The 18545-nt window shown below is 40.7% G+C and overlaps 1 protein-coding gene across 1 annotated transcript in view; it reads left to right on the top strand.

Annotated features, from left to right (window-relative positions):
• Positions 1-18545, top strand: part of NCOA7 (nuclear receptor coactivator 7) — a 113255-nt gene that overhangs the window by 71485 nt on the left and 23225 nt on the right. Inside the window, exons 6-10 of the mRNA XM_015423829.1 lie at positions 811-924; positions 1659-1784; positions 3316-3500; positions 5432-6471; positions 10532-10700. Of these exons, the coding sequence (XP_015279315.1) occupies positions 811-924; positions 1659-1784; positions 3316-3500; positions 5432-6471; positions 10532-10700 (1634 nt within the window). The remainder of the gene's footprint in view (positions 1-810; positions 925-1658; positions 1785-3315; positions 3501-5431; positions 6472-10531; positions 10701-18545) is intronic.

Below are 18545 nucleotides of genomic sequence, written 5' to 3'. Positions count from 1 at the left end.
TGCTGAACTTTCCTAAAGTATAGAATCTTAGTCTGGCTCTCCTAGCTTTTCAGATTTTTATATTTGGGGGGAAATTTTCATCCTGTCTACTATGGCATTCTAAAATATGCCGTCAATTCAAGTGGACTGTTATAATCTCATGGGAATTAAATTATAGATTATATTGAAAACTTGCTTGTGATTACAGTTACAGAGAAAGTGACGTAATGATAGTTAGCTTGTGCGCCATTCATAGCCTGTTTATTTTGTTGAAAGGACTAGTCCCAGTATTGTATTCTTTACAGATATGTTTGTTTTAGTCAGGAGAACATCACCTCTCTCAAGTCTGATCCTGTGATAACTACTGCATGTATGTGAAAATGTGTACCCAGTTACATCTTTTAAAATCTTATTGATTTTTCAGTAGATTGAAAATTCAGCACATGAATTTGAGTGCAGCATTGCATTAGACGGTAGTTTATATACAGAGATGGGAGTTGTTACCCTTCCAGAAACAGCTTGCTCATCCATCTTTTTATGAAAAGGAAGTAGTCTGCATTGACAGAATCCAGTCTGGCTATCATCTATGTATACTTTTAGTTTGGTACTTTGAAATCGTGTTCTCTATTCCCATTGTGTTATGTCTGTGTTTGTGTGTGTTGGGTTGGGGTTGTTCGATTCTTGTTGTTTGTGGAAATATAATAAAAAAGAGTGTGTGTGTGTGTATATATCGTGTTCTCTAAAGTGCTTATTTTCACAGTGGTTGAAAGAACTTAATAACCTAATATTTTATGTTGTATAGTATATTGAATTTTGTTTCTTTTGGTGTAGGTTCTGTATGTGCCAAATACTGATCCTGATTCCACTGCTGGGAAGCTAACTTCATCAAGTCCTGGTGCCCCTGTTTCACCCTCATCATCAGATGCAGAGTATGATAAACTTCTGGTAAGAACTCTCATAGACTTTATTTGTCCTAAGACAAATAGGTGAAATAATTAATCATGTCTAACTATCTTTGACATTACAATTTCATTTCCTTAAAACAATGGATGTTTAGAACAGTTTACTTGTTATGATTATTTCTTCTGCTGGCAGCTGTTGCCATGCATACAAAACATGTGGACTGGATAATATTTCTATGGAGGGGGAAATGGGACACCTCTGGTGGCTTGAGAAAACAGCTTGATTTGCACAGGAAGCCCCTATAAACCTTCCTACCCCAAGAATGATTTCTGGGCTAAGAGCTGAGATATAACTAAGTGAATAGGTCAAGATATGATTGCTGTAAAGTAATGACCAGCCACAAGAGATTTAAGTTTAATTCTGGATATCAATCTCATGTAGGTCCTTCCTACATCAGTCCTTTTGTATGTTGATGAGTAACATCAGAAGAACAAGGTTACATGGGAGGAATCCACACTGTGGTTCCTTCCCACTCAAGCATTGCTATGATTTCTGGGACTGTCAGTGGTAGCCTGCAGCAGAGAATTCTTTTCATATCGCTTTGATCTTTTGACCCTTTTGTAAATGAGCGTAGCAAGTAGCTTGTATAAATCATCAGACGGAAAACAAGTTCTGTATAACTGTTATGATTTCTGCATAATTTCATGTTTTTATATGGGGAGGATGTGAAATATAAATTTGCCTGAAATTTAAGAGCATTATGTTTATTCTTCAAGGATGCTGACTTGGCCAGAAGGGCTTGCAGACCGATCCAAAGAGTCCTGTCTTCCACATCAGAGGAGGATGAGCCAACTGTTGTCAAATTTTTAAAAATGAATTGTCGATATTTCACAGATGGCAAGGTAGGGGGTTCTAATGGTTGCTTTTGTATATTGGATTGTATCTTCTGTTCTTTCATGGAAGCAAATCTTCCCCACCTTCCCCTCTCTACAGCAAGCCACCCAGCACAGGGGATTGCAATCAGAAAGGTGAACTAGGCAACATGGCCACTTGTCCCTCTTCTGACAAGTTAGCTTTCACTAGTACAGAAAACTTTGCTGGCAGATGACGTGACTGTTGGACCTCGTATCCCCTTCTTGCCAGCTGACTTTTTATCCTGGGGGGGAGGCTCTTTGACCCCAGCAATGTCTGTGGGTGGTGGTCACAGATGGCTGCTGTGGGTACAGTAAGATGGCGTGTTGAATCCCTAAATAGTGCAGATACAGAATTTGTATTGTTCAACAGTGTTACCACTAGCAAACTCTTTGAAAGGGTTAGTAGATGTATTAATAAATTCAATTTGCGAATTCAAAATATTGTCATTTTTGGTTTAACTAAGTTGACTTGCAGCCTTTCCTTTTCAAGACACCCCAATGACATAAGTTTCTCAATAAAATAGCATCAATAAAGAACTTTCTTCTTTTGAGGAAAATTTATAAAGCTGTTTCCTGAAAGAATGTAGGGAAATAAGACGAAAAACCCATTGACAACTGTTTCACAGGGAGTAAATTAGTTTGAGTCAGAATAGAAGTTCACATTTGTACTCTTTCATTCAGGTAAGCATTATTCTGATCCATCAGGTCCAGTGCAGCCCCATAACATTTGTTGTGGTTTGTAGTGCAGGACAATACCCTATTTTTACATCCCGGCTACACAGCAAAAACTGAGAGCTTACTAAGCCCCCCTGCAGACCTCCCTGAACTGTAGATAGGCTGAGTTTGGTTTTGTGGTCACAGGTTGTGCCAGCTTGCTTTAATTTAATAAGTGCTAATTAATTTAGCTGATGCTTTCCTTGCTAGACCTTTAACAACTCAGCTGATTTATGAATTCAGCCATTATAGGAAACTTCTGTTCCAGGACTCTTTTGGACCTTATCTGAATCCGAAAACTAACCATTCTAGATTGAATATTTGCATAAGGAATGTACAGACATACACGGCTTCATGTGTCACTTTCCCAAATGGTTTCTATGTGTGCTTTTGATTAGAAATTAGAATTGTTGCTAGTTCCAGTAGATAACATGAGATAAGCCAATATGGTTTGTGTTGACTCAAAAATCTTAATATTGTAACTCTAGTTAATTAACAACCAGGAGCTCTGTTTCATTACAATTGAGGATGAAATTTAAACACCTGCATCCCTCTTTATAACTTTGGCCTTGTCTGCTAAAGATAAATTTGTTTTGACCACTCTGAATCGTTATCTATGGTCAGTTCTAATAAAATATTGCCCTGGGGGTCACTACAGTGGTAAATAACATAAATGCTTGAGAGAGGGAGGACTATAAAGAGTTTAGGCAAGAGTATGCAAGAGCTGGGTAACAAACATGAGAGTATTCTGTGAGCATATGACAATGATCTGATGTGCTAAATGCTCATTTATTTGTATTTCAAGGGTGTCGTTGGGGGGGTGATGTTAGTCACTCCAAACAACATCATGTTTGACCCTCACAAGTCAGACCCTCTGGTAATTGAGAATGGCTGCGAAGAGTATGGACTCCTTTGTCCTATGGAAGAGATTATTTCAATTGCTTTGTACAACGATATCTCGCACATGAAGATTAAGGATGCTCTGCCATCGTAAGACGTGTTCTTTATTGATCATCTTTGCATGTTAGTGGGATGTGAAGGAAAAAGCAGTCAGAATGGGGGAAGAAGTCTGCAAGCAGCAAGACTGCTAGTAAAGAGGGAGATAAGTGCATTACCTAACCCAGGCCCAATTAATATATTAATTTTGTTTGAATATGCAAGTCACTCCACATTCATATTGGCATTAACAGCACACTGATAAACTCATTATTTCTAATTTTCCAGTATGGCAACTTGTGAGTATTTTGTGAGGCTGCTGTTTATAAAAAATACCTTGCTGCATGAAAATATTGTTGTAAAAATTAATGTTCATGATCATGAACTTTATTGCCTCATAGATAGACATGAAAATTGGCCTACATCTTCATGTGGAAGTAAAGGCAGAGAGAATTGATTATAAGGAAAGAAGTTTTTAAAAGTAGGGGCGAGCACAGCATTTGGATTTCACTGGGCTGTTGTCTGCACTGAATGTGTTTATTACAGGAAAATGTTAAGGGAGATGATTATAGATTTCAGTACTGTGTGCTGCAGATTATATCGGTGCAGTGAATGATACTGGGGACTCTGTAGGAGAGCTGGTATATGAAGGGCCCTACTGTGTGCTGCAGATAGCCAGGCCTGATGTCCTTGGATTTTCTACAGTCTTACGCCTGTGTACTGTTAATGATTCCTCATTATTCCTTTATTGAAACCGCTGATAAATGGATATATGATCAATGATAAACTGTCATATTAAGTACAACATGAGTACAAAAATGTTTCATAATCCAGAAGTGTGATTTGCACTTCATAAATAGAGTTTCTCATGGATGTCCCTAAGATTGGTCATATATGAGAATTTTATAATGGAGCCTATATACCTAAATTGGTTCATTCACCACCTTCTGCCCATTTGTGTATCTAGGTTTTAATGTTTTTGGTTTCACAACTCTTCAATAAGGGAGCCAGAAAAAAAATTCCAGTTCAGTTTTCTATCTACTCAAGTTTTTATTCAATGTTTTATTAAAATTCAAACTTAAAATTTTGTTTGAAGTCTGTGAGAATGGCAGAAGTCAGGGGTTATATTTGCGTCATCAGTTCCACCATTTATAACAGCACAGTTACTAACTTTGAATATTAGAACATTTAGTGAAAAGCATAGGAGTTATGGAAGCTCTGTGTGAATACAGAAACTTCCTGTTTCTTTGAAGTTCTTTCCTTATTAATCTTTAAACTAAAAGTAGGACTTCATATGTGAATAAGTTTTCATTAATTTGAAGAATAGAAACGTGGGTGATATGTGGTATAGCCTGCTGTCCTTTTATTGACAATGATTGCTTTGATAGGATTGAGATCATGAATCCTGGAGTTCCATAGAGACATATTTTCAGTTCAGAGAGACCATATGTTAAGAACCCCAGATATATTTGTATTCCATAACTCATGATTTCCTAATCCTTTTGAGCTAAATCATGGTTTTGAAAACCTGGATCTCTTAATTCTTAAATTTCTGTTCTTCCAAACTGATAAGACTGGATTTGTATGCCATCAGTGGATTAGAATCAATCACAAATAGGAACATTTGATAAGATTATATAACTTTTCTGTTGTTCCCTTTGTAGCAGCTTAATACTCAGATTGGGTCTGTCTTTTCTTCCTGTACTCCTAAAAATGCCTACAGAATACATAATTACACAGTCATGTATCCACTTTTACATGTACTTCAATATTGAAATTGTTGGTTATACCACTCCATCTTCATAACCATTTATTTCAGTTATATTTTATTTTTTAGGAAGCTGTTTAATTTTTATTATTTAAATATTGTTTTGGTGTATTTTAGTTAAGCATTATTTTTTCCATGTTGTGTTTCAGTTCTCAATTTGCTTTTGTTTTTCTCCTGTTTTTAACACTCCATATACATCCACCATTTTTCGTGACAGCGACATACCAAAGGATCTTTGTCCTCTGTACAGGCCTGGTGAATGGGAAGACCTTTCCTCTGAGAAGGACATCAATCCTTTCAGCAAATTTAAGTCCTTGAACAAGGAGAAGAAGCAACCAAAAGTAAATAACTTTGTCACCTTGAATTCAAAACTGATAAAGCCTCCAGACAAGGAGAAACCTACAGATTTTGAACTTCTTAAACCTCCTGAAAAGCCTTCCTTGGTGTCACTAGAACCATCAGGGGACTCCATCATTGCTGATCCTTCAAAAAGGGTGCATTTAGAGAAGTATACTAAAGAATGTTCTGGATGTAAGGTTACTCTGGACCTAGCCAAAGATAATTCCCTTTTGGAAGAAGATGGTTTTATTGAACTAGAAGAGACTTCACCATGGACTGATGGCATAGGAGAAAGCAGAGATATGGGACCAATACAGGTTTCCACTGATGGTAAACTGACTGAGGAAGTACAGCTACGAGCAACGAATAAAGGCAGTTGTGAGCAATCAGAGTTAGATTTATCAGGGACAAAACATGAGGTTGACCATAAAGAGGTCATTGATTCAGAGTCCTGTGAGAAGCTAGATGTAATGCCTGAAATAAACAAGGGTGGCAGTTCACCAACAAATAAGGTAGAAACTACTCTGGATGCCAACCAGGAGTTGAATAAAGACAAACTTATTGAATTTTACCTAAATAAAAATGAGTTGCAACCTCCTGATGATTCGTGTAAGGCTAAAATCAAGGAAGAGGGAAATAATAAACAATTAGGTATAGACCTCACACTTAGTTCTTCTCATTCCCAAACCAGTGAAGAGTTTACAAGCAAAAGGGTAGGATGTGATTCATGTTCTATTGAAAGGACAGAGCCATTGCCAGAAGTTGGCTCAGCAATGCCTGAGAAAAGGGAGCAGGAAGGATCAAGATCATCTTCATTGGCATCTCATATAGACCGAAATGGTGGTCAAGAAATTGATCTAGATAATAAATCTGAAATCAGGCTGTGGCTGCTGCAGAGAATCCAAGTGCCGATTGAAGGTAGGCCTCCTTTAAACTTGGTGAGACAAATAGCCATTGGTTTATCAAAGTGCTGAATTTATCTTCCTGTTACTTTAATCTAATTTTAGCATAGTTATTTTAACAGTATAATTCTCTGCTGTTCTCACCACTTCTGCTGATCTGGTTTCTGAGAGTTGTGGGTACTCCAGTATATACATGAAAAAAGAAACTCTGGAACTCAATGCTATGTTTTCCCTTCATTGTTAGTGTATTTGCATATGCAGCTTGTATAAATCACAAGTGTTTGTTTTAGTAAAAGTCAGCTCCTTATAAGTTATTGGGAAACAGAATCTTGATCCATCTAACACAGTTCTGTCTGTTCGGACTGGAGACAACATTCTATGATTAAAAGAGGAGGCTTTTCCTACCTCCTTTTTATCTACCTATTAAATTTTTATCCCACCCTACTTCCAAGAAGCTCGAAGTGGTGCATGTAAAGTAGGTTAGAGCGAGGGATCTTGCAGGGCCCTTTTAAGTTTCCAGAGTTGTATTTGTTTTCTTGTAGATGTAAAGCATACCAAATTTACTTGGTATGGTGACTCATCCAAGGCTGGCCCAAGGTTTTTTGGCACCCTAGGAGAGTTATGATTGTGGTGCCCATCTAGTCCACCTTTTCATTTTCTATAGTGTCCAATCAGATGTTTTGAGAAATCAGCTAACATTGCACAAAGGGCACAACAGGTCCCCCAAGCAGGTAGCACTCCAAAGTACTTGGTCTTTGTGTATGGAGATTACATACCGGCCTTTGACCATTTCTCCATTATTCTCTATAATCCCTTCCAAGATTAAATAAATTGACTCTGTTAACCATCAGGATACACTTTACTTAATTCCTTATTAATTATCATGCATATGCAGTGGAAAAAAATACCAATGACAGTATGACATGGAAGATACTGTTTTCAAGGTCAGGTCTTGGTTTCCAAGACACAGGTCAAAGCCTTGCCTCAGAATAAGCTCTGAATTTGGTTGTTATAGGAGCCACTTCATACATGATGATTTTCTGTGTAGATTTTTTGTTGCCATCAAGTCGCAGCCAACTAATGGTGACCCCATAGGGTTCCAAGGCAAGAGACCTTCAGCAGTGGTTTGCCACTCCCTGCCTTTGTGTAGCAACCTTGGTATTATTTGATAGTCTCCCATCCAAATACTAGCCATGGCTGACCCTGCTTAGCTTCTGAGCTCTGTTGAGACTGGGTTAGTCTGGGCTGCCCAGGTCAGAGTAGATATTATTCTATGTAGGAAAATATAATTTGTAGTCAAATATCATGTTTTGCTTCCTGAGATAGCACAATTGGTTGCATTTATCGCACATGACAGCATACGTTTCTCTACTAAGCAGAAATACTGATGCAGATAAATTACATAACAATGGCCCAGTTTGCAACTTCAGTACAGGGCAAGGGACTTAGTGTAGTACAAGCCATGAAATCTCCCCTGGTTTCCATCTAAGCTTAGAAGACAGACTTGGTTCTTTTTACCACTGGGTAAAAATCAACATACAGAGCATAGACTTTCATTGGTGCCTGTATTGTGATCAGAAGATTTAACCACCCCACACAATACTGATTGTCTGAGTAAGGAAATTAAGAGATCTCCATTACAGAAACCAACCAAGTCTATCCATAAAACATGTCACTCATGGGGAGAAAGAGCTGAAACAAAAAGTCTTCTGAGTGGAGAGTTCACAAGGCTTCCCCTGCGGTAAAATACCTCAGAGCGGGGGCATCTTTCTGTTGACTGCAGCAGAGTTTGAGGAGGCATTCAGATGGGTGGCAGGTTCAGGAGGTACATGAAAATGGTAGATGGTGGCAAAGGGTTTGGCATGAGGGGCTTGGTGCAGTACAAGGTAGATGACAGTGAAGTGCTGCAAGGGGGCTGGGCAAGAGGTCGAGCTGCTAAAGGGGCTGTACCAAGGCAGAGCCCACTCACGCACATGCCCCTTTCTCTCCTCCTCTGATTTATCCATGGCATGCTAAACAACTCTTGTCAGTTTTCCAGCCTTTTCCCTCTTTCTTCCTGTTACTTTCATGAAATTAATAGTTGTCAGACAGCATTCTCCTGCCCCCACATTATTGTTGTGGGGGGGAGGGGTGACAGTATGAAAATTTGGTGAGGAGGTGAAAGATGATAGAGATAGAGCAATGCAAAGGGCAGGAGTGACCATCAGGGAGGGCTAGCCTGCAGCCCACTTTCAGAGGTTTGTGGACCCACTTCTGGGTCCTAACCCACTGGTGGGGAAACATTACACTGTACTATATAAGGGGAGAGAGATGAGAACCAGTACTGAGTCAGGTTCTTTACACTGTGAGGAATAAAGTTCCATTGCACACAAGAATGTCTCCTAACCTCTCATTAATGTGTAGAGTGGCCATTAAGCCTTGTATGGGACAACTGGAGGAGAGAACTGAATCTGGTAATTATTGTTGCATTGGATAGTTATTTGGGATTGGATAGTCCATAGTCACACACAGTTATCCTGACAGTATTGACATAGTAGCTTCTCTGTTCTGGGAACTGTCTTGTGCCCACAGGTTACTGGCCTGGTTGGATACAACCCATTTGTGTTTTGACTGTTATTCTGTTATATTGATTATTACATATATATGCATATTTTTATTTCTGCTGAAAACATAAATTTTGTAAATTTTCATTTTTCATATGGTTGTTATTCAACCGCAGCTCTCTACTTGATTCTGTTGTTTGCATTTGAGTAGGTATTGTGTTTATTCTGGGAAACTATGGCCTCTTGTTACTCTTGCCATCCTTAATCTCCAGGTTTCTGACATCTCTTGTAAAGCCACTGATGCTCATTGTTTCTTTACAAGGGTTAATAAATTATGGGGGCAAGCCATAAATTTCAGATATGGGGCACAAGCATGACTTCATGTGTAATTAGGCTTTGAAATCTGAAACCCTTTGCATGTTTTCTCAACATTGGCCCTAGCATCCTTGGGCTGGAAGGCCGATTGTATGTGTGACAAAGCTACTGAGAGACTCTAACTTCGTTCTAAAGCTACCACGAGTTAAATTTTTCTTACTTGTAGTACCCACCCATCTGGCTCCTCTGTTTCCGGAGGTTATGGCCATTTATAATCAAACATTCCAGAGTAGTAAGTCTTAAGATAGCCTGAGTTCATTGACTGCAAGTTCCAGGGCAGTATGGGGGAACTGCTATTTCTAGGCTATCAGTAGGAATTGCACTAACAATATTGCTGAAGAAGCACATAGTGCAGTAGTACAGCCAAGAGTCCCCAGTTTCTTTAACAAAAGAAGTATTTATAATCTGTCATGGTGTATTTCCAGTGTATTTCCTGAAAGTAATTACAATTGCCCAGCAAATTTGTGAAGTAGGATCATATCACTCACTTGTTTGCTCCTCCAGCTGCAGTTCTTCAGGGTGGCACTGCAGTGCATGCAGCAGTCCTAAAACAACTCTGTTATTTGTCTTGGCTGGGGGGAAACAGTGTGCCCTAATTTCCTCTCCTGTCTTGGGCCAAGACAGGGAATTGAGACAGCTCCACGGCGCTTTCCCCTCAGGGAACAGAGACAGAGAGGAGTTTATAGGAATAATTTTATTTATTTAGATTTTTTTTTAGAAATCTTGCCAGAGGAAGCTACCACTTTCTCATTTGGCAGAAATTTCTTCTTCTTTTAGGTTACTAGATAAATAGTGACTTGCATTTTTTTGATCTTATGAATCAATGTGTTTGACTTGTATGGTTCTAAGATTTTTCTTGTTGCAATTGCTGGTGCTTCTAGACATGGAAACTAGTATGTGTGGGTGGCTGGGTGTTTACCATGACCTGAATACAGTCAAAATGAAGGAATGTGCCCCCCCAAAAGGTATTCAGATTGCAGGATGCATTTTGAAACCCAGTCCAAAGACTGAAGCTCTTTAGTAAAAACACCAGCCCTACTATAGGAATTATATCGATTCCCTAACAGAAATTTCAAAATCTGTTTGGAGGTTAAACTGTGACATGTATGTTCTCTTTGCTGTGCTATAACTACACACTCTCCTTTATCCTGGATTCAGATATGCTTCCTTCAAAGGAGGAGAAAAGCAAGACCCCTCCAATGTTCCTGTGCATTAAAGTGGGCAAGCCTATGATGAAGTCATTTGCGTCTCAAAGTGCCACTATGATCCAGCAATATGGTAAAAGAAGGAAGCAACCAGAGTACTGGTTTGCTGTTCCTCGAGAGAGGTAAGATGGAGCTCTTCTATAATACACATCTCTCTTAACTGGTAAAATCCATTTCTCTCAACAACCTACTGCTCTTTATTTGGGAGGGAGAGATACTGCATTTTCCCACAACTATTGTTGTGATATTTTCTTGTAGCACTGATATGGATTGTAATAGCCATATTGGTGCCGTCTTGTTTAGCACATTTAGTTTATAGGCACTTGCTGTTCAGGATGTGATTGTGCAAGTGTCAGCAGCCCATTATTATTGTCTGAGGTGATTAGTGACAAGTGTCACCATCCCCTGTCTCCCTCTTCCATGAACCTTTCTTTTAATTTCTTTAAGTTTATGTAAGTGGCAGCTACTAGCACTACAGAGCCCCAGTGGAAACTAATACTTGAAAAAGAAAAGTCTAATGTGGAGTCTGAAGAAGCCTCTTGTCTTTTAAATATTTGCTTTTGGAAGTATACTCATGGGAGCTGAATTAGCTGAGGGATTGGCAAGAAACTTCTGCAGAGTCTGCTGTGATATTTCCTGAGAAGTCAAAGCAATCCAGAAAGGGTTTTGCAGATGACATAGGATTTGAGGAGAAAACATCCTAGACTTTCTTACATAGTTTAGGAGAGGGTAATACTTAGAAATGACTTGATAAAGCAACAGAAGTGCTTAAAAAGAGCCACAGCTGCAGCTCCTCTCTATATAAAATCCTATCATTGCATTGCAAAATTGCCACACTGCTCTCTATACATAGTATGCTTTGTGATAAAATTCCCAGAATACGTGAAATCATATCACTAGTAAGCTTTCTGATTGACGAGGCAGCTGTCCATATTGCTTACTTTGTGCATTCTTGCAATATGTCACAACCACAGCTCTTAGCTGCTTTTGCTGAAAATTTTTGCCCTCTATGTGACTTTGGACATGTTGTTGTTGTTCAGTCGCACAGTCTAGTCCGACTGTGCGACCCCATGGACAAGATCTCGCCAGGCCCTCCTGTTTTCCACCGTCCTCTGACATGTAGCAAGTGCTCAAAAAGCATATGTTGTTTTGTCAGCCCAGACAATGACCATGAGTTAATCAATGGCTTGGACACAGTTGCATTGCGATTGTGAAATAGAAGGCGTCCTTATCTTTTGCACATAACTTGAGAAGCTATAATCATTAGAGGCATGCTTTATAAAGGTTTTTTGTTGCCCTGCTGAGTGTTCATTTTGATCCAGTTATGCCTTTGCATCAGTTAACTGAGCAGAAGGTCCTCCATTAAAACGCCTGCATATATTACAATGGGGAACATCAACAGGTCTGGAATTAAAAAAGCTGTGATGTCACTTCGTGCACACTGGATATCACTGAAGAATGTCAGGTTGGTAACTTTTAAAGTAGTTGCAGTTGCTTATAATGCAGTGGTGTATTGGAGAGCTGGCAGTAGTGTTTACAAGGTGAAAGTAATTTTAGAGAGTAGAGAATGAATATGGACAAATAGCACAGTTCTTCTTTCAGGGGTTAGATGCATGGACGGAGCACATTTAGTCCCAGTGTTCCACATGTGCGATGGGTGCCAGTTTGTACCAGTACCCCAATCCACCCACATGTAGTAGTCATCAAGTAAGCTTTTGATAAAGTTCCTCATCAAAGGCTCCTAAGTAAGCTCAAAAATCATGGGATAGAAGGACAAGTCCTTTTATGGATCAAAAACTGGCTAGTTCATAGAAAACAGAGAGTGAGTGTAGGTGGGCAATTTTCTCAGTGGAGGGTGGTAAGCAGTGGGGTACCGCAGGGATCAGTACTTGGTCCACTGCTTTTTAACTTGTTCATTAATGATTTGGAGTTGGGAGTAAGCAGTGAAGTGGCTAAATTTGCGGATGATACGAAGTTGTTCAGGGTGGTGAAAACCAGTGAGGATTGTGAGGCACTCCAAAGGGATCTGTCAAAGTTGGGCGAGTGGGCGTCAACATGGCAAATGGGGTTCAATGTGGCCAAGTGCAAGGTGATGCACATTGGAGCCAAAAATCCTAAATATAAATACACGTTGATGGGGTCTGAACTGGCAGAGACTGATCAAGAGAGAGATCTTGGAGTTGTAGTAGATAACTCACTGAAGATGTCGAGACAGTGTGTGACTGCAATAAAGAAGGCCAATGCTATGCTGGGGATTATTAGGAAGGGTATTGTAAACAGATCAGCCAATATCATAATGCCGCTATATAAATCAATGGTGCGACCTCATTTGGAATACTGTGTGCAGTTCTGGTCACCACACCTTAAAAAGGATATTATAGCTTTGGAAAAAGTGCAGAAAAGGGCAACTCGAATGATAAAAGGGTTGGAACACTTTCCCTATGAGGAAAGGTTAAGGCGCTTAGGGCTCTTTAGCTTGGAGAAACGACGACTGAGGGGTGACATGATTGAGGTTTATAAGATTATGCATAGGAAAGAGCAGGTAGAGAAAGAGGTACTTTTCTCCCTTTCTCACAATACAAGAACTCGTGGGCACTCCATGAAATTGCTGAGCGGTCGGGTTAGAACAGATAAAAGGAAGTACTTCTTCACCCAAAGAGTGATTAACACATGGAATTCACTGCCACAGGAAGTGGTGGCGGCTACAAGCATGGATGGCTCCAAAAGGGAATTAGATAAGCATATGGAGCAGAGGTCCATCAGTGGCTATAAGCCACAAGATATAGATAGGGACTCTGGGGCAAGTGATGCTCTGTCATCTTGGTGCTTGGGGGGGGGTCAACAGTGGGATGGCTTCTAATGTCCTGGCCCCACTGGTGGACCTCCTGATGGCACTGGTATTTTTGGCCACTGTGTGATACAGAGTGTTGGACTGGATGGGCCTTTGGCCTGATCCAACATTGGCATCTCTTATGTTCTTATGTTCTAAGTAACTGCAGGAACAACTTCCCAGTATCTGTGCAAGACTGGGATGGGAATAACACAAGACACAGTGTTAGGATGTATAACTACCTGGATGGGTAGCCGTGTCTAGGAAATTTTCCTGCAGGGGGCTTTGGGATGGGGGGGGGGGCGTTGTGTGACTTTCCTCCCAGGAGGCAGCCTGCTGCTTGACTGCCTTTTCGGCTCTCCTCCGCTGCAGGGCTACTTCCCAAGGACTCTGCCCAGCCTCTACAGCAAGCAGCTTGGCAGCTTTAACCCTTTCAGTGCTGCAGAGGAAGGAAAAATGTGTTCTGTCCTCTCCATGAGAAGCTTTAGCAAGGCTGCTGTCTGCAGCACCGTATGAAGCTCAGTGGGTCTGCTCTGGAGGAACTCTGCAAGGGACTGTACTCCCAGAGTATCCAGTGCTGTTCAGCCATCTCAGAAAAAGGCAGAAAGGGCCTGTCTGTGAGTCTTTAACAATATTTCTGGATGGGAAGGGACAGAGCCCGGATTCCTAGACAGGCTAAATTTGGACACACACCCCCTTTCAAGTGCTTGCTCTGTCTGTCCCCGGCAATAAACTTTCCTCTTGCAGCCCCAAAAGAGAGAAGGAGAAAGAGGGATATCCCTGCCTGGGAAGGAGAAAAGGGGCTGGGAGGAAAAATGAGGAAGAGGCGAGGGAGAGATGCTCTCCTCCACACACACATCTAGGAGCCGATGGGGGGGATGCAGGGCCTCTGGAGCTGCGCAGTTCCACCAGGGGGGAGCTGGGGCTCCAGCCACTGCTGCTTCTATCATGTCCTCCAGGCTGAGAAGCAGCTGGAGAAGCCCCAGCACATGGGTGCATCGATGAGTTGCTGCAGGGCGCTGGGCTATGAAGTAGCGGGAGAGCCCTGGAGCAGAGCTTTCTCTTCTACCTGCTGCAAAGGAACTCCAAGGAGCCCAGTCTCCCGGGGTTGCAGCTCTAGGGCTGCCAAGTGGGGGCGGGTGGCGGGTAAACCCCCGCTTTGGAGGCCCGATTTCCACCGCCGCGGAATTGGGCCCTGGGGAGAACTCCGCCCCCTGAAGCGCAGCGTGGCTGTGTCACCTCTGGTGATGCAACCACGTTGATCACGTTGGGGGCGTGGCCCTGATCGTCAGAGGGAAAACTATGGTTTTCCCTCCAACGATCGGGGCCACGCCCTCAACGTGATCAACATCGCGCGTCACTTCTGGTGACGTGCTGGCAGCACGCACATGCACGTCCACCTACGGCTCCCCCACCACCAAGGTAAATAGACTTGGCAACCCTATGCAGCTCCCATCTGGTCAGGACAGAGAATGGTTGGCTGGTGCTGGGGCTCCCCCTAAATAGATAGGGGTGGAGCCCCTGAAGCCCTACTACTGGCTATGGCCCTGCATCTCAGTCTGAAGCAGCAGAACGTCTGAGTCCAGTATCACCTTTAAGACCAACATAAAAGCTTATGCCTTGAATAAAACTTTGTTGGTTTTAAAGGTGCCACTGGACTTGAACTTTGTTCTGCAGTATGACTTCATTTGCTTGATAAATATTGTTCTGTGGGACCAACATATGAAGTTGCATTACACTATGCCATTTCACTGGTCTCTTTAGCAAAGTATTGTCTGCTCTGATTGGTGGCTGCTCTCCATTTTCCAAAGTCTGCTGCTTGGAATTCTTTGACTGGAAGGTATCAGGGGCTAAATGTGGTCAGAAAGTGAAAGAATAACAGATGAGGTCTGCTCCAAATTGTTATCTAACAACACTAAGACTTTATGTATCCTGAAATTGTTTCATATCTGAGTTCAAAAATGATGACTTGAAATGACTTGTTAGAGTGACTTGTTTCCAAGAACCATGAGTTTAAAATTGATTTCTAAGTGAATGACATGGATATTTTCCAAGCCAGGAAGTTTTTCTATTAACCAACATGTAAGACCTATCAGAGGCTAAGAGTATTCACAAATAGTGAAATATTTAGAGTGTAGTATTTACTAAGGTTTTTTTTCCATGTGCAGGGTTAGGTATCCATAAAACAAGCAAGTAGATTGATTTGTGAATGTGCAAATCTAGTATGTTATAACTATCGAAAGTGCCACATTGAAATGACTTGATTTTGGGCTCATTCAGAAGCTGCCCATATTTCAATAAAAGCAGAATTTTGCAAAGTGGAGTGATTGAATCAATTGTGGTGGTGGGGGGGTGAGTTAAAATTCTAGCTGCCTTTTTCATGTCACAAACCAGGGTGAAAAGTGACAGTGATGGAACCAAGACATATGTGTTCAGATTTGCACATGCATCTGTACCAATCAGTGATGGATGTTGACATTTTTTGCATGCCCTGATATTTTAAAGGGGAGATTCTGTCTGAATATGGAAACATCTCTGACTAGATTTTGAACTCCAAGCAGTATATCTCTGTTCTCTTCTATGTGCAAAGAATGTGAAGAGTTCTGTGAGTGCAAGACCTACTGAGTTATCGTCAAGTAATAGTTAAACATCAGATGTGGTTTTAATTGTATTATATTTTATACTGTTGTATTTATTCACACTGTTGGAACCCGCCCATCAAGGGGAGGGTGGGATAAAAATCAATCAATCAATCAATAAATAAATAAATACTGAAGAGTGGTTGTGCAAAATTAATCACTAAAACAGAACTTTAAAAGTCTTTGCATATTGTCAAACCCAGTATTAATAGCCTGCAGAAGAGTACACTTCCTTGAAATTTTCTTAGACTTAAAAAATGTACTAGAATCTACAAGAAGAAATACAGCTATTCTGTGAATTGTGAGGTCAGGGATCAGAATTCTATCCAGGGCTGTATGGCAGTCACATTTGTTTAAATTTGGAACAACTCAGGTCACTTGTTTATATAGTCATTTCTTTCTGTTTGATTGCTTTAGGGGGAAGAATCAAAGAGCTACAGTATACAATTCTCTGTGCATTGACATGCAGGCAGAAGCTTGCCCAGTCTTCAGAGCGTTGCTCAACTGCCTTGTGCTTGTCTGTTCTGTTTTCTAAGTGATGTGGGCATGAGGCCCTTTTGGATCTGAATTCTCTTGGTTAAAACAGATACACTCATCCTACAATGTCCTTTTCTTCCATAATAATTTGCTAGAAAACAACACTGTAGCTTTAGGGTGACTTTGTGCATGGGGCGTGTTGTTTTTCCTCATGCAAAGAGGGTTCTTCCAAAGGGTTCTGTTTTGCTGGCATTGTTATGTAGAAATGCCTTTTTGTGTGGTAATGTGTCTGTTTTGTGTGGTAATGTGTCTGTTTCCCCCACTATTGAACACTGGCATGCTAAACTGTGGGAATACTGCCTTTTAGATGAAGTTACAGACATCATATCCAGAGCTAATGGCGACATAGTAAGAGTTGACCTGAGTGAAAAATAGTTCCCATTCCTGAAATATTTTTGGAGTCACTCATCTCAAAGCACTGCTATACGGAAAAATGAATACTTTCCTTTGGTCTACATCCATTGATTCCCCTTTTCCCTGAAGTGCAACACTAATATGTTGTACTATACTGGTTACTCTGTATTCTGACTGACAAACTTTATTCCTGTTATGCACTGTTCCCCTCATATATAGTTGCTTATGTTCTTAATCTTTTTCCAAAGTGATATTTGTGTTTTTGCTCTCTCCAATTGTGATATATGTATTTTAGCTCAATTCAATTGTGGTATAACTATTTGTCTATGTATTATTGTTATCTATGTTTTTTCTCTCAAAATTGATCTTTCAATAAAATTGTATAAAATAATTAGTAAATAGAAACCACCACTACCACCCTAGCGGCTTCTGCATTTACTGTGAATGTGTAATTCCTCTTTGAGGCGATGGTAACCTTTTAAGTAACTGTGACGGACAGCACAGAAAAGCAGGCTTTTTGAAATGCTGCTTGTATCAGAGAGTCAGGCAATTCATGAGTTAATCTTCCCTGGAGAGAAGAGCTTATGTGGTTGGCTGCTCTACTGGCTCTGTTTGGCCAACATCAGCTGAGAGAGAAAATAAAACAGCTGATCTGGAGGAAAGAGAGGTCTTTTGCAGTTTGGTCTTTCTAATGTCTTGTGGTGAGATAGCAGATGCCCAAGACTGTACTTTATCCTTCCCCCCCCCCTCCAAGTTCCTATAAGGGATGTTATACTTTCCCTCCCCCAACGTTCCCCATTGTTCCCTGTATTTATTTCTCTTTTTACTGAGGTTTACTGAGGTTTTGTAGCTCTTTCCCCCCGTATCTTATCAGCACCTGTTAGCCTTGGCTTAGACTGCCAGTGGCAACAGTTCCTTTCCCCCGACCCCATTCCCTGCTCATGGGGGAGGGGGTGTCGTACATAGACACTGGTCAGTGACTTTTAAATTCTAATTAAACTTTTCTTTTTATTTCTTTTAACCTTTATTTTATTTATTTTAACCTTTTACAGACCCACTTTTAATTTTTTAACTTTTAATGATAATGTGATGGATTGCAAAAAAAGCAGGCTTTTTTAAAACGCTGCTTTTGTCAGAGAGAAGAGCTTATGTGATTGGCTACTCTACTCGCTCTCTGACTGGCCAGCATCAGCTGAGAGAGGAGATAAAACAGCTGATCTGGAGGGAAAAGATATATTTTGCAGTTTGATCTTTCGCCTTATGGTCTTAGTCTGAAACCTAAACTCTGGATCAGTAGCCAGACAGTTTGGCTTCTGAGGGAAGAGACATTTGGGAGTCAGTGTCTTCTGACAGGCAATAGCCAGAAAAGTACTTCTGCAGAAAGAAGAAGAGAAACCCCATTGTCTAAATATGGTAAAACTGCTCTGAGGGAGAACTTAAAATTCTCAGTCAGAAAAGCTACAGAACAGCCTTATACACAAAGGATAGTGGAGAAGGATTTGGCAGAATCCTTGGGTAGTTAGAAAGAACTCCCATACATGCCAAATAGTAAAAGGAGTTATTGCTTCTTAGGGACAAGGAGAATAACTTCCTGCCAGTGAAAGGGG

This window comes from Gekko japonicus, unplaced genomic scaffold (genome assembly GCF_001447785.1).
Source record: "Gekko japonicus isolate JY-2015 unplaced genomic scaffold, Gekko_japonicus_V1.1 scaffold186, whole genome shotgun sequence".
Classification (NCBI taxonomy): Eukaryota; Metazoa; Chordata; class Lepidosauria; order Squamata; family Gekkonidae; genus Gekko; species Gekko japonicus.
The sequence above is the reverse complement of the archived record's forward strand: the minus strand, read 5'-3'. Positions and strand labels throughout refer to the sequence as shown.